Consider the following 16,940-nt stretch of genomic DNA (forward strand, 5'->3'; position numbering starts at 1 on the left):
TCTGACTGCACGGCATTCGAATGTTCTTTCATTTGAAATCAGATAGGGTAGGGCTACCAGTGATTCTCCTTGGGGGAGGGGGGGGGGCGTGCGCACGCACCGTATCATTCTCTGCTTTCTCCAAGTTCTTTTCTGAGCCCCATCTGCCAGCACAGAGCAGAATATGGATGTAACATGGCTAAACTATTGAGGCCAGTATGTAAAAGGTTCCAGGAGGAAGACATGCACATAAAACAGTACACCTGGTAAACAGTCACTCTGCTACTCTGGCACCCAGTGCATGTTGGAAGCATGCTGCTCAGACCAAAATCAACCTTTAACTTTGGGCTCTTCTTGACGATTGAATCTCATTTCATTACAATCATGGGTATAGAGAGAATTTCAATGCTGCCTCTGAAGTGCATGAGGGTGAACTGAGCAGCAAGTGAAAACAATCTGCACCCATATATAGTGCAGCTAGATGTGTCTAATTCGACAGGCTGATACGTTTTATTTGCACGCCAAGAACCTGCCTCTGCCTCTTTCCCCATCTTACAAAGCACAAAGGAGGCACGCAAGGCATTTCCGTGTCCCGCGGTGGAAATGGGCAAGAGGTCCTGGCAAACTACCATTGGGCTTTTTCATGAATACGAAAGGGCAAAAAGCAACCCCAGTACAAGATTGAAAGCAGCAGAAACAAAATTAAGGTTTGACTTTGTCCAGAAAGCAGCCCTGACCCCAATCTATGAAAGAACTGCTGCTGGTTACAGTTAAAGCTAATGGCAACATGATGGAATTGAAGGTGCACAGGCAAGCTGATTCCAGGCTCTCTCCAGCAACTGGTTAGCTCCTGGGCCTCGTCCTCATAAAGTCCCCTTGTCTGTATCTTCCCCCACTTGATGCCCTTTGTTAGATACTATCTAGTGAGCCCCCCTCCTTCCCAATCCCTACTACAAAATCAGGAGGCGAGCTGAAGCAATAGCCAGTGCCTGCACTTTTGTTTAAAGGACGCCTATAGGCACAATAGGACTAATGAAAAGTAGCTCCTTTTGGTGGAGTTGAAAGCAGGAGTGAGTATCTGCAGTACGTACATGGGACTGTTAGGCAGAGTTTGGGGTAAGGAAGGAGTCAGTAAAACAAGATGGTAGAACTTTTTGGCTTTTGGAGCACAGATTAGATACAGCATCTTGAGGGCTCCCTTTGATTTGCCTGACTGCAGCCCCTATCATCTGCAATCCAGACGGGTATTGCTCCTTGTCCATGTGGCTCCAATTAGGATTCAGTCTTAGGCTGGGATGCAGTGAAGACACGGAAATCAGCTGGTTGGATTTGGCTTCTGGGCCATGCCAGAGCCCCCTCTTAGCCAACTGTGCAATATTTTAAGCCCTTTCTACATGCCTCAGTTTTCTAAAGGTTAACATAGATTCCCAAGCCTGGAGACAGAAGATCTGATTTCTAATCCTTCCGCATCTTCCCCTACGTGGAAAGAACTATGAATGAACCAGGCTGTTTCAGTACTGCCCATCATAAATGCTCTAAAATCATGAGTCATGAGTAGAAAAATCAGGAGTGTTTGGTTTTAATTTGATCCTTTTATTTGCCTTTTGAATTTCAAGCTTTTCTCTGTAGCCATGAACACTTAGGATGCTATCTTTTTAATTTTGATGATGGCTGAGATTTTACTGTCTTGAGAAGATTTGAGGAGCTGAAGTTTTAAGTAAAACAGGAAATATCATGAGACTTAAAAGAAAATCACGAGACTTTGGCAACACTGCACTGGGGCAATACTTGGATATCTTCCAATATTACACGGATAGGCACCAGGTAAATACCGTAGAGTCCACAGATCCACTTTGAGAGAGCTGCCAATGGGCCGCGCCGGTTTGTTTGTTGACCAGCTCCGCAGCCGTGCTGCCCTACGGTTCCCATTGGCTGCACTTCCCACCGCTCCTCTTGGCTGCAAATGGCGAACCAGAGCCAATGGGAGTTGCAAGGCTCCGTGGCTGCGGAGCCAGTAAATAAACAAACTGGAGCGGCCCATTGGCAGCTTTCTCAGAGTGGGTTTGAGAAGCACTGTCCTGGGTTCCCAGCCCAGCCACTAGTTTACTGTATCACACTGGGCCTCTCACTTTCCTGCTGTGGGCCTCAGTTTCCCCATAGAGAAAAGAAGGAGGATGACCCTTCCCTCCCCCACAGTGGTATTAAAGAATCAAGACTCATGGCCATTTTCACAGCACTTTGAGACGTCAGACGGGTGGTGCCAGAGGACGATGACTACTAAGAAGAAGCATTATTTCAGACCCTGTGGGGGAACTCTGTACTCAGGAGGGGAAGGAAAAAAAATTCTGAGCCAAGCTGTCAGCTCCAGTTCAGGGAAGGATGCATTTGAAGAAAGTGCACTATCTGCTGGTTGTTTACCAACTCATTTTAGAAGTGCTGAGTGCCACAGAAATGCAGTGTCCACATTTGCACAGATGATAAAGTGCTCAGCACCACCACTAAGCTAGTGATGTCACCGAGGGCTTGTGTGAATGATCCATTCGCTCGTTAGCGCCTTGGATTTGGGCCAGCCGGTGGCACTTTATTTGTTTTTAAAAAAGAAAAAGATTCAAAAATTGTTCTCTCTTGGTATTAAAGTCTGGTAGATGCTGTTCCGACGCGCAGAGACGCTTTCTGCCGATGCATTGCAGGCTCCGTGTCTGCTCCTATTAAATATGCCTTCTCCCCCAATTGTGCTTTGTAGTGCAATACCTCAATTTTTTTCCTCTTACTGATTTTGCGAGCCCAGGCACGGTGCCAGCCCCCCTCAATCACAGAGACAGCACAGTCTGCCTCAGACTCCTTGTTCTAATCCTGTCTCAGATGCTGACTTCCTCTGGTTTGGGACGATTCCCAAACCTCTCTGCCTCCCTTTCTGTAAAATGGGGACATTGTCTCCTGGGGTGGTATTCAGGGCTGTGGTATGCTATGCAATGGCAAAACGTTTGTTAACTCTGAGTCATCTCGTAAAAACCTGAAGTCCAGTATGATTTGCCTCCCGGTGTTCATCTATCTCTAGTAGCACAAGGTAGCTGCCCAGCCACCTTTGTAGGTAAAGGAAATGCCTGATTTGTAAGGGTGCTGTACTACAAGCTTTCTGCTAGCAGAACCGCAGTTGAAGTCAGTGGGAGCTCTGTGCATGGAGAGCTGGTAATATAAATAGGTGCTCACATCTCTTCCTAGCCTATTGTACGTACTGCATAGGCTCTCTCATGCCTGCAGGAGGCTGGGTCCTGGGCAGCAAAAAAAAAATCCCTTGAGTTTCTTACACATTTCAGTTTTGGGACAGAAGCCTGCAGGCAGTGTGAGGAAATTGTACTGGGGTCGGAAAAGGAAAGAGGGTTTGTTGCGCACTCCTAAATACACAAGGAAGAGCTGAAGCTACACAGCCCCTGTGCCCCTCAGCAGTTTTGCTTTGCAAAACCTCGTGCCACAATGCCTTGGCACCGCTTCGGCTGGAGACAGTCGGACGTTTGGCTTTGAATCGATCCCAGAAAGATTTAAATCAGGATTTGCTGATCCAGGGCTGAACTCGACTTACCCTGGTCTATGCTGAGTACTAAATTGTGCCTAGCATCCTGCCAGCCTGCTTGGTTTCACCATCTTATTCCAGTGTGATGGCATGCGCTAGACACAGTCCCCTTGTTGCAAGCTCTTGCAGGCAGAGATTTTGTCAGCCTAATTGTCTACAAAGCACATACAGTTTTGTAGTGCATCAGAAATAATACTCCCATGGATGGATGTGGCCCAGTTCTTAGTTCACCCTGAAATCCTGAGAATTTTTGTTGTTGTTTGGGGGTTCCTTGCAGAAATGACCAGAGCCATAATATTAACCATCCGGAAACAAACAAGTATTTTCTGTTAACTTAATCTCCAGTGTGTTTCCATAATGATAAAAAGCTCCAGGCTGTCGCTCGTGTCTCTATGCAGCTCAGTGAGGTCAGCAAGGAGGAGAGTCTGGCTGCCTGACTTTAATGGTACCTACTACCTTTGTTGTGTTATTACCTTGTCGGGAATGAGGCCTCTTGCTGTCCAGTGAGTAAAATAAATTACCCCCCACAGCTGCGAGTGCTGATCTTCTGAAACGGCGGAACCTGCTTAAATGAATAATAATTAAAGAAATAAATTTCCTCGGCACCAGCCTAAAAACTTTTTGTTCAGCAATAAAGCCAGAACCCTCTGCAGCGAAGGGTTGGCGGCATGAGAAGCAGGGCTGCCTGTGCAGCAGAAGGGAAAAGTACAAGGATAATGTGACCTATTAAAGGAATCATTGTGGTTAAAAGAATACTCCTCCTGGGTGCCAAGGTCATGCATTAAACAGGTTTAGCAGAACAAATTGCGTTTAATGGTGCAGAAGCACTGTACGGGGAGCGGATGAAAGCTCCGCTGTTTGGTGGGAGCTGCAGCAAAAGCCCTTTCCCTTTAGAAGTAGGCAAAATAATGGCAGCCCTGGAAAAACCCATTAGGGTAATCCAGGGAGAAGCCCATCAGAGGGAGCATCCATCCGCTTAGATCACCTGTGCAGCTGCTCGTTGCTCCTGGTACGTTAATTTCACTTGCTTTGTGGAGATTTCCACAAATAACATGGCTTTGTGCTAGTGAAACCGCGTAGGAAAAAGCGACAGGTCTGGGCACTGACGTCTTCTATCTACAGGTGAGGCCCTTCCTCCGGCCACCCTGCCTCCTCTCTGACCTGGAGCAGTCTGTGTCCAGAGGTGAGAGATGAGGTCCCTGCGTCTATATATGGTGACCAGCCATGCTTGCTCAGTGCCCTACAAACCAGGGGCTCTATCAGTCTCTGGTCAATGGGAATGTTACCTTTCTAGGTACCTTCTTCCAGAGCTGGACATCCCTGGCTCAGTAAATTCTTCATCTACTCCCCTCTCAGACTTTTCAGTGGAAAATCTGACTGCCCTGTGCATTACACGTTAGCAATTTCAAGTGTACTTCACAGCTTGGATGCTGGCATTCTTTTCTTCCTAGATAATTGGCCTGATAATTAACCTGGCTAACACCATGCAATAGGGGCAGCTAATACTGGTACAAAGGAAAACAATGTATATGTGTCTAATATTTAATCCCTTACAGAGATTGTACTTGAACCCTAAACATTACACTGACATGTGAATACCTCCCCCGTTCTTATTCTGTTGAGTGCCAAGGACTTAGAAGCAGTGTGTTAATTGACCTTCCATCTATTCCACTCTAGTCAGTATTGGTTTATATACTGCACTCCTCACCATAGTACCTGTTTGTTAAGCCACGTGACTGCCTATCTGTCATGTGTCTTTGTTCTCTCCGCCTGGCCCAAGGAGAAGCAGCACGTGCAGTAGAGTGTCTTGTTTCGGGACTTGGTGTGGTTGTGGTCTAAGCGGGGATGACAAGAGGTCTATAAATTCATGATTGGTGTGGAAAAAGTGAATAAGGAAAAGTTATTTACTTATTCCCACAAGATAAGAACTAGGGATCACCAGATGAAATGAATAGGCAGGAGGTTCAAAATAAACAAAAGGAAGTTTTTCTTCACTCAGAGCACAGTCAACCTGTGGAACTCCTTGCTAGAGGATGTGGTGGAGACTAGGACTTTAACAGGATTCAAACAAGAGTTAGATAGTTTCATGAAGCTTAGGACCATCAATGGTTATTAACCAGGATTGGTAGGAATGGTGTCCCTAGCCTCTGTTTGTCTGGAAGTGGATGACAGGAGAGGGGTCACATGATGATTACCTGTTGTGTTCCCTCCCTCTGGGGTATCTGGTATTGGCCACTGTTGGCAGACTGGACACTGGGCTAGATGGACCTTTGGTCTGACCCAATATGGCCATTCTTCTGTTCTTATATCCTTGAGTCCCTGGCGGAATTGAATCCACAGTCTTGAACCAGCCCCTAAGAAGGTTCTGCATACGGCTCTCTATCCAACACATTTTGTATGAACTTTGGCTCCCAGACAGCACTCATGTGGCTGTCAGTGAAATTATCCAGTGGCCCCTCCCGAGGGGCTATGGAGATGAGAGTGATAGATGAAGGATCTCTTGAGTGTTGATGGTGCTTTATTTGTGGCGCAGTCACTTGCAATGACCTTAAAGGCAAGGTTGGCATTGACGTGTTGCTGTTACTGTCCAATGGATGGAGGCACATTCTGGGGCAGCAGGACAGCTTCAGAGGGGGTAAACGTAGGCTCCTTTGTCCTTCAAAACAAACTGACCAAGAAGTTCAGAGGAAGGTGCTTTGAGATGGACCCTGTAGCAAATCCGTGAGTAGCTGGATTGATGGGACAAAGCTATTGCTCAGCCTGGCTGATGATTCATTCAAAGGCTTGAAAGAAAAGGAGTTAGGCTCTCGACCCCACTATTAATCATCGCTGTAATCATGCATTTAATGAACATGACAGCTCCTGTTCCCTCCGGAGAGACACGCCGAGTCTCGCAGCTGGGTTAGGTACAACAATCACTTTTCAGCGCGCTTGCTTGAGAACGCGGAGAGCAGCGAGAGCAGGCAGTGTCAGGCGCAGATGATGCATTAAGAGAAACAGGCCCTTTCCATGGGCTGTGTATTTTCTTACAGATGATGTGCCGCAGATGGACAAAATCATTAATTTAAAAAAAAGATAAACAGTGGCCCCTGATGCGAGAGATAAAATATCAAGCCTGCTCTGGCTGCGCTGTGTGTAATCCGTTCAAAACTCCTTAATGTGCAATTCCTTGATGCTATCTGCAGCAGCCTTTTATTTACATCTGCATGTATGTGTGTGCTCACTGGGGCCTTCTGCATGGTCACAGGGGAAGGAGTGGTTTATAGTTTGATTCGGTGCATCAGCAGAGTTCCAGTTTATGGGGAAAAGCCGAATCCGGGATGCGTGACTTGCCATGCAGCTCCAAGAGCGGTATTTATTCCCAGTTAGACCCACTTTTGAATCAGCTACTGGCTCCTGGCTTGCTGAGTAGGGCATGTCATTTAGGGAGAGGCCCAAATTGGAATCTGATCTTATTCTTCATTAATTAGCTATATAAATGATTCCACCTGAGCGCCCGCATCCTCTCCCTCCATCTAAGCCTATTGCCACAATTTTGTCTTCCTAAAACTTGGAGGAACCCGTTTCTCATCTCAAGATGCAGACGTTTGTGCGAGGCCAGTTCTGATTTCATCACTCCTGCGATGCTTTGGGTGGGAGGGAGGTCTATCAGATGTTGGCCTGTCTGTCCTGCTCTGACCATCAGCACTTTGGGTTTTTTCCCCCCTGGGTGAGGAGAGTTTGACTTCATCGTCTTCCAGAGCCACTGAGTAAGTGAGGGTGAGCTCTCTGTATGAGTCAGCACCATGATCACCAGCATTAGCAGGTTCTTTTAGCAAGAGTAGAGAGAAGAATCAAGAAAGTAACGACTTGAGTCATTACCACTGTTTACTAAATTATTGCGGCCTCTGCTCCTTGCTCCTGTGGTGTTGATGCCATTGAAGCGGGTGGGACGTGTGGCCTATTCTGTGTATACCCTGCAATGTTTGCAATGGGTATGTCTTACCTGGGGCACGTTTCCTCAACAGAGCATTGAGAGGCAGGAATTGCTTAATTCTAGGTCTTGCACTGACTCCCCTGTGGTCTTAGACAAAAATCTCCCTCCCTCAATTTCCCCATCTGCAGGGTAGGCATAATCTATCCCTTACAGAGGTGTTAGTAGTGTCCATTAATAACTGAAGTGCTCTGAAGATGAAAAGTCTAGTGTAAGTGCTAATTACTAGCAGCCCAAACATTGTGATATTTTTTTTTGACTGCCTCACTTCTTGGACTCTCTTTCTGCCCCACCACCCCTATGGAGATCTGGAAGTCTATTTTCACCACCTCCGTCTAAAGGAATATTTCCAACACGCAAATGAACAACACACTGACCTTCCAGTTCTCCCGCACCAACCCCACAAGAGGAAGGCCTCTGTGTGGACCCCTCCTGCCGGTCATAATGAGAGTTGTGACTTCTACATCGATTGCATCTGCAAACGTGTACGACTGACATTGTCAGCAAATAACATGTAACGTAGAACCTCCGCCATGCAGAACGCAATGCTGTACACAGCCTCAAAAACAATTCTAACATTATAATCAAAGAGGCTGACAAAGAGGGTGCTGTAGTCATCGTGAACGGAACAGATTATGACCAGGAGGCTGCCAGACAACTCACCAACACCAGATTCTACAGGCTTCTCTCCTCTGATCCTACTAAAGAATACCAAAAACCCCTAAACCACCTGCTCATACTCCCTGCTACAGCTCAGGACCAAATCTACCCCCAACTCCCCGACCAGGAGTTTTCTGTCGGGTATCCAAGATCCACAAACCTGGAAATCCCAGATGACCCATCATCTCTGGCATCGGCACCCTTACAGCGGGATTATCTGGTTATATTGACTCTCTCCTCGGACCCTATGCTACCAGCACTCTTAACTACCTTCAAGACACTATTGACTTCCCAAGGAAGCTACAGAACATCAGTGATCTTCCTGAAAACACCATCCTGGCCACCATGGATCCAGAAGCTCTTTACACCAACATTCCTCATGATGATGGATTTCTGGCCACCAGAAACACCATCACTGATGACACCACTGCATGCCTGGTCACAGAGCTCTGTGACTTTGTCCTCACCCACAACTATTGCCAATTTGGGGACAGTTTATATCTTCAAGTCAGTGGCACAGCTGTGGGCACCCGCATGGCCCCACAATATGCCTACATCTTTCTGGCTGTCGTCAAATGACATTGCCTCAGTTCTTACCCCAGCATCCTTACTCTACTTAAGCTACATTGACGATATTTCCACGGGAAGGAGACCCTTGAAGAATTCCATAGGGATGTCAACAACTTCCACCCCACCATCAACCTCAGCCTGGCCCATCCACACAAGAGATCCACTTCCTTGACACTACAGTACAGTTACACAAAGGCCACATTTCCACCACCTTACACCAGAAACCTACTGACTGTTACACTTACCTGAACGCCACTGGCTTCCATTCCAGACACATTTCCCAAACAATTGTTTACAGCCATGCCCTAAGATACAACCAGATTTGGTCCAATCCCACAGCCAGAGAAAAGCACCTACAGAATCTCTCTCAGGTATTCTTAAAGTTTGAAATACCTACCCGGGGATGTGAAAAAACAAATTGACAGAGCCAGACGAGTATCCAGGCATCGGCTTCTACAAGATAGGCCTAACAAAGAAAATAACAGAACGACTAGAACACCTCTGGTCATCACCTACTGCTCCCAACTTAAACCCCTCCAGTACATTATTAACAATCTACAACCTATCCTGGAAAACGACCCCCCACTCTGAGGCCTGGGAGGACAGGCCAGTCCTCGCCTACAGACAACCCCCAACCTCAAACAAATTCTGTCCAGCAACCACGCAGCACACATCCAGCATAATCACCCAAGACTGTCTCTCTCTCTCTCTCTCTCTCTCTTTCCCCCACCCCCCCTTCCCCTTGCAGTCTACCCTAGGCCAACTCTTTCCACACATCTACACAAGCGACACCAGCATAGGACCTAACCACATCAGTCATCACATCAGGGGCTCATACAACTGCATCTCCACCAATAAGGTCTGTGCCAGCAATACCCCTCTGCCTTGGATATTGGCCAGACTGGACCATCTCTGTGACAAAGGATTAATGGACACAAATCAGACATTGGAGATGGTAACTTAGAGAAAGCTGTTGGGGAACATTTCAACTTATCTGGGCCCTCACTAATGAATCTAAAAGGGTCTGGATTATTTCAAAGCAATTTCAAAAGTCCCCTGGAGAGAGAAGCTGCAGAACTTGATTTCATTTACAAGTTTGACACCTGGAATAGAGGTTTAAACTGGATGAGCTGCTACTTTCCACATTCTAATGACATAAAAAGCCAAACACCGGGTACTTAAAGCCCTCTCTATCAGCCTCATTTAGCACGGACACTCTAATTGGAATAGTTTTTCTCCATTTTTTCCCCTTCTCTTTCCCTCCCCATCCCCTCTCTCTCTGCTATTTATTAGCACCCTAGACCCCTTAACTCCATTCATCTGAAGTGGGCTGTGCCCACGGAAGCTCATGATCCCATCTACGTGTTTTGTTAGTCTATAAAGTGCTCCCAGACCATTTGCTTGCTGTTTTTTTTTTCCTGTAACAGACTAACTCGGCTACCCCCTGAAGTTCAAAAAAGAGGACACACCTGAGAGGGAGTGTATCTGTATCCGTATCTACCAGCTCAGGTTGTATTACTGTGTATACAATATATAACACATTAATACAACCTGAGCTGGTAGATACGGATACAGATACACTCCCTCTCAGGTGTGTCCTCTTTTTTGAAAGTTCAGATATGGTAACCCTGCTTTAAAAGGCTTGATTTCCAGAGGGCAGGTGCTCAGAATTTGTCATACCCCTTTACAGCAGTGTAGATAAACATGTGCCTAGAGCAGGGAAGGGGAATCTTTTTTTTGGTTGGGGGCCGCTGACCCACAGAAAAATCAGTTGGGGGTTGCATGCAAGGGAGAAGCTTAAAAAAAACCCCAGAATCAAAAACCAAACACTAGCTGATGTGGCCCCTAACTGAGAAGCAGAAAGCCATTCCCCTCGCACACTAGAGCCTAGTGGGACCCAGGCTAGTAGAATTTGTATACTCATAGGTACAGGCTCTCCAATGGTAGGAGGAGAGCCCTGAGCCCCTGGGGCCAGATCCAGGCAAGCCAGGGGCCGCATCCAGCCCCTGGGCCTGAAGTTCCCCGTCCCTGGGTCTACTTAATTCTGCCATAGCACAAGAGGGTGGACTAGATGTCTTCTTGAGGAACCTTCCAATCCAGTGTTTCAGTGATTCTGTGATAAACTGGGCTCTAAAGTCAGTAATCAGATTTGAGGATCTGGTCCAGCGTTGCTGTCTCAATCTAGTGGAAGGATTGTGGCCACAGATTGTATCCCTGACTTGTCCTTTTGCAAATCTTTAAAAAAAAAAAGTTGATTGTGTTTTAAAAAACCTTTTTGTACTTAGGAAACGCTTCAGAAAACTGAAATGGAAAACATTTACACAGTCCATAAAAGCCCAGCATATTAAATCCACTTCCAGACTGTTAAATGTTAAGACTAATATATAACAATGCAGAGTTTTTTAATCAAGTGCATTATGTAACCAATGGACTATTTCCAACTGTGTAAATATTTAGGCAGTTTTGAAATAGTTTTCAGAGCTGGTCCAGGTTTGGTCTAGAAGGAAAGGCGCCTATGAAGCCGTGCATTCCAACTATCGGTGCATTGGTTTTTGTTCTATCAGTTAAAAAATTTGAGCCACACATTTTTCTCACTTCTGCAATAGAAAAGAATGACTCTCGGTTGTTGTAACTCTGTGTCTAGGATGTTAGTTATTTGTAGTAAAATCCCTTGGGGAAAATATGCATTGTTCATGCACTGCAGCACATTTTTAATCTGTAATCTCTTGACAGTTTTAAATGTCCATATAACGGCGTGGCTCCTTGCCAGACCGCGTGTTAGAAGAGTACAAAAGTTGTATAAAAAGCATTGGTCCATAGATACACTTTCTGCCTAAACATTTAAAATCAGCCACATGTAAATTGTTAGATCTGTCTCTTCATAAAAACTCCTGCTAAACCTTGGTGGGTCAAATTATTTCCAACAGCAAGCTGGTTTGCAAGCTCAGAAATGAATGGGCCTCTGATGGTCTACATGTGCATGGGATTACAAATGAGGATCAGTTAGAGGCCTTTAATGCAGCATTGGAGAGATCAGTGCTAGAATACTTTGTCCGGTTCTGGTGTCCACGCTTGGAAAAGGATGTTGATAAATTGGAGAGGGCTCAGGGAAGAGCTGCAGTACTGACTCAGATTTTTTTGATCTGAGGAAGTGGGTCTGGCCCACGAAAGCTCATCATCTAATAAACCATCTTGTTAGTCTTTAAAGTGCTACATAGTCCTGTATTTTGACTCGAAGTCTGGAGAGCCTGCCTTACAGAGAGACTCCTCCGGAGCACAGTCGGCTTAGCTGATCAAAGCAAAGGTTGTTACGAGACTGGAACCCAGGCTGTAACACTTCTGCAGAGAGGATGGGTGTGGTGTCTCCCACACGTCACGGGAGCCAGAAGCTGGAAGTTGAGGGTAAGCAAATTAAAACGGGAAGTAATTGAACAGCCAACGTAGTTAACTGTCAGCGCAGCTTCCCAAAGGATGTGGTAGATCTTCCATCGCCTGGAGTCTTATGTGCATGTGTATGCAAAGGGAATTGCTCACATTTAACATTATCCATCCCATGCACCAAATAATAGACCCCTCCAATTCCTGGGGTCTGGCTGGCAAAACTCAGCCTGGGTTGGAGTTTTCCTCCTGTTTGACAGGGCCTGAATTCACTTAGAGCCCAGTGGTCTGCACTGAGATCCCTTTGGCGCTCCCCAGGGGATTGTGGGACATTCACACCTTTCCTCTCCTGTTGTGTTGAGCCTGGGAGAGGTAGATGGGGAATTGAGAGAGACAAGGGCCGGCTGACAGCAGGTGATAGTCTGGCACCCTGACCTCCCCTTTCTGTATCACTCCATGGCCCCAGGCACAAGTTTTGCTCCACATCCTAGGTTTGCCAGCTCAGTGTATGACATTGCATACCCAGTCCCAGTGCTTTGTCTGTGTGACTCCCATTGTCTCCCTAAAGTCGGTGCTTACAGCTTGAACAGTCTCCCTGCTAAGAGACATGTGCATCTACACCTGCTACACGGCCGGTAGGCGCGTGTGAGCCATCCTTTCAAGAATCAAAGCCGGCTGCTGCCTTTTGCACGGTATCTCATCTGTAGCATCAGTGCTAGACGCCTCACAGCGTGTTTGCTGGTTGCAGGTGGTCTGTCTTTCCCAACTGGAGGCCGGTGCGTGAACTGTGACCGTGGCGCGTTCAGGCCACTTGGACAGATCACCCTGTGATGGTTAGAGTTTGGGACTGGGAGCCAGCTCTTCTGAGCGTTTTTCCTGGCTCTCCTGTTGAGACACTGGAAGCAAGATATTTAACCCCTCTTTGTATCTCATTGGCCCCCCGCTGTAAAGGAGGGACGATGATGTTTCTGAGTTTGAAGCTTCTGAGGCTGGAGTGGTGTTTGTAAAACCCTCGGATCAAAGGCGCTGTAATACTGCGTTGTTAGATGGTATTATTCATGCGAGGAAAAGGGAAAGACAAACGGAAGCTGTAGTTGGGTTCCTGTCCCTCTCGGAGAGGACGAGACACAACCATAATTCAAAACACTGGAGCATATCCTAGGCAGTCGTCTGATTAGATAGATGCACTGGCTAACCTTTGCCACCCCGACGTCTGTGATTCTAGGGAACTGTCACCACAACCAGAGTCGTTGTTAAAGGTGGTTTCTGCAAACAGGGCTTGTGAAATCAAGAGACTGTTCCCCTACAGATTGTGGCCTCTCCTGGTTACCCCATGTTGTATTTGGAACCGAGGGTATCCCTGCACTGCATGTAGGGTGTAACGATATAGGCTTTATACTTAAAATATAGTACAGGTTGGGCCTCCTTGGTCCAGCACCCTCGGGACCTGACCAGTGCTGGATGAGGGATTTTTGCCAGACCAGGGAAGGTCATTTCTTCCTCCGCAGCCATGGCCTTGCTGCCAGCCTCCCACTGGCTTGCCCCTGCCACTGGCCCCTCCACATGCACGGCTCCTGGCCCCGCCGCCGGCACGCACAACCCCAGTGCTGGGCTCCTGGCCCCGTGGGGCAGCCCCCCTGCAGGTGTCCAGCTGCTCTGCAGGGCGATACCCCGCTTGGGCTTTCAGCCTTGCTCGGCAGCCCCACTGCCTCCCAGCCTCACGGGGCAGGTCTGCCAGGCGGTTCTGGGCACCCCCGGGTTCCTGGCCCTGCCACCAGGCAGCCGGCTCCACAGGGCTCCCGCACTGCCTTCTAGTCCTGCCGCTGGGCGATAGCGAGGCTGCCGGGCTCCCGGCTGTGCTGCTGGTTGGTCCAGCCCCACTGCCTCCCGGTCTCGCCAGGCAGTTTCGCTGCTGGGCTCCAGCCTTGTTGCCTCCTGCCCCTCCACACCCACTCTCCACATTGTTGGCACCAGGCTGCAACCCTACTGCTGGGCTCCTGTTTCTCTGCCACCGGGCAGCCCTGCTACTGCTGGGCTCTAGCCCCTTAGCAGGGCTCCCAGCGACCAGCCCGCCACCTGGACTCTCTGGTCCTGGGACTTCCCTGCCGGACCAGGGATGTTGCTGGACCAGAGAGTCCTAGTTAAGAAAGGTTCAGCTGTACTAATACAAGCCTGCCAGGGACCCTCGATACATAGTTCGACACCCCTGGCTCAGGCTCGTGGGGCTTGGGCTAAGGGGCTGTAAAACAGCTGTGCAGACATTTGGGTTTGGGGCTGGAACATGGGCGCTCAGCCTCTGGGACCCAGTAAGCTGGGAGGGTCCTAGAGCTTGCCTGAACATCTGCCCCAGTGAAACACCCTCCTCTCCCCCCAAGCCAGGATCAGCTGGCACTGACCAGCATTTATTGGCAGATTCCAAAACCCTCCTCTCCCTGAAATACACAAGACTCTTCAGAGGGAGTACATGAGCTGCATGTATCCCGCTGTAAGCAGCCCTTGTCTGGGGACCGCATTGCTGTGGAAGGGAACAAAGTACAGCTCCTTACGTAGCATCAGCTGCATGCCGGTGTGTCATGCCTAGGCAGTCAAGAGCCTTGCGAAGGGATCCCGATCAAACCAGAAACATTCAGGGGGCATCGACTGTTTTATTCCTTTCCTTTCCCATGGATTTCTCTCTCCTTTTAAAATTCCCAAAGAAGTGAAAGTTCTGCAAAATGCTAAACACCTTCTGCTCTTTAGGTTCAGTACAGATTTGCTTGAACTTTTTAGCACCTTTCTGCTTCATAATGTTTTGGTTTTAGTGCCTCTCTTCAAGCAAGCTAGTTTATGTGCATTTTTTAACACTGAAAACTATTTGAAAAGGTGCTTGGCTGTTCTTGTCAAAACTCCCACAGCGAGGCAGGCTCTGCAGTAGGGGGAAGGGAGAAAAGAGCAGAAAGTACTTTTTGTTTTTAAAGAAAAGATGCAAAATAAATGCAGCTGCAACTAAAGCGTCCAGTTACTATTGTGTTAGATGGCAGCAAAACCAAATCCAGTGGTCGGCACCTTGTAGCAGTCTGTTCGCTGCCCAGATGTTCGCCGTGACTGCCTGCTTTCATTTGCGCCCCGTGGCTGGGATGTTTGATGCCTCTGATAGACAGGCATGTGACACCCACTCCTGGATTGCGACTGCGCCAGCGTTTGATTTGCACAAGGAACAGATGGGGCTGTGCCGTCACCGGCGGGCCGAGTGACAGCTCGAGCGAAGGGAGAGCTCATTGACACGCTATCAAATTCCACTCGCTCACTCGGTAACACACTCGGGCTGGCAGGTGAGTGACTAAGCTGCACTCTTACCACCTGGAACTCCAAGCTACAGGGTTTGTTTCACTGGATTTGAATTCCCTCTTTCATATGCCACTTAAGGGCCGCTTAATTGTGTGTGCACGTCCACAAGGCAGTCGGCCTGAATACGAGGGAGCATGGGGCATTTCCACCTCTGCCACCACAGGGCTCGAAGCAGCCCTGGGCGCTCAGCTGGCTGGGTCTTGCTTGCACCGTCAGGGCCAAGTGTGCCCCAAGAAGGGATTTTTGTCCCAGGTTGGCAGGGATCTTAGGGGGGTTTGCACTTCTTGGTAGCACGGGGTGCAGGTGACTTACTGGGATTACCTGGGTCCATCTCAGTTTTTGAGCTGCAGTGGTGGGTCCCTTACGGTCTTATGCTGCAGGCAGGGCTTGCAAGGGGAAGGCTGTGTGCTTTATTAGTCAATTGGCTACCCTGCCTGCCCCTCCGAGGATGATGTGGGGATGCTCCTTCACCCCAGGTTTAAAAGACAGAGCTTTTTTACTCCACTGCCCAGCCCTCCCTCTCCTGCTTCGCTTGTTTGTGTCTCTGGCTGTAAAATCTCGGAAGGCTCCAGCAGCAGCCAGGCCCCCAAAGCAGCGGTGTGAACTTTGCACGCCGCCTCCTGTATGTTAATCGATAAGAGAGTGAGTGTCTCCTGAATTCTGGCTGCGTTCTTGGCTCTGAAGGCATTGTAACGCGTGTGTCTCTGTTTCTCTCTCCCTGAACAGCAAGGTTGGATTGTACAGCCAGCAGCCCCAGCTACTCTTCCCCCAGCTGTCTGAACAGATCCGCGACCAGCCGATACATTGCAAGGTCTGTACTCCCAAGACCCCCTTTTGCAGGGTGCCAATGATGTATGCCCAGGAAGGCGCAAGCACCCTGGGATCCAGCTAGTTAGTTCATGGGACTGCAGCTGACTACACTGCCGGTTTTCTCCTGCTGCCTGCTATGAGGTTGCGATAAAGGGTTCTAGTCTGGAAGCTCGTGGTAGTGTCCTGTGGTGAGACCTGTCTCCCATCCTTGGGCACAGGAAGCAAAATGACACTGCCACCCCCTCCAAATAAACAGACTTTCCTCTAGGTCCAGGGTGAGTCTGCTCATGGGCCAGCTGTGTCTGCGTCCTGAATATTTCAGTCATCTTTGATAGTAATAGCGATGCAGCCGTGTTAGTCTGGACTAGCGGAAACAAAAGACAGGACTATGCAGCACTTGAAAGACTAACAAGATGGTTTATTAGGTGATGAGCTTTCGTGGGCCAGACTCACTTCCTCAGATCAAATTGTGGAAGAAAATTGGCATGTGGAAATTTTCTTCCACAATTTGATCTGAGGAAGTGGGTCTGGCCCACGAAAGCTCATCACCTAATAAACTATCTTGTTAGTCTTTCAAGTGCTGCATAGTCCTGTCTTTTGTTTCAGTCATCTTTGTCCTTGATGACTATTGAATGCAGCAGTTTGCTGTTGCATTGTAAATGTCTACGCTTG

The 16,940-nt window shown here is 48.2% G+C and overlaps 1 protein-coding gene across 2 annotated transcripts in view; it reads left to right on the forward strand.

Annotated features, from left to right (window-relative positions):
* Positions 1–16,940, forward strand: part of ZC3H3 (zinc finger CCCH-type containing 3) — a 350,743-nt gene that overhangs the window by 225,519 nt on the left and 108,284 nt on the right. For both annotated transcript variants that reach the window (XR_012901167.1, XM_075919992.1), the window contains exon 6: positions 16,185–16,269. Coding sequence is in view for 1 of the 2 variants with exons in the window: in XM_075919992.1 (XP_075776107.1) it covers positions 16,185–16,269 (85 nt within the window). In the remaining variant the exon portion in view is untranslated. The remainder of the gene's footprint in view (positions 1–16,184; positions 16,270–16,940) is intronic.

This window comes from Pelodiscus sinensis, chromosome 2 (assembly GCF_049634645.1).
Source record: "Pelodiscus sinensis isolate JC-2024 chromosome 2, ASM4963464v1, whole genome shotgun sequence".
In the NCBI taxonomy this organism is placed as follows: Eukaryota; Metazoa; Chordata; order Testudines; family Trionychidae; genus Pelodiscus; species Pelodiscus sinensis.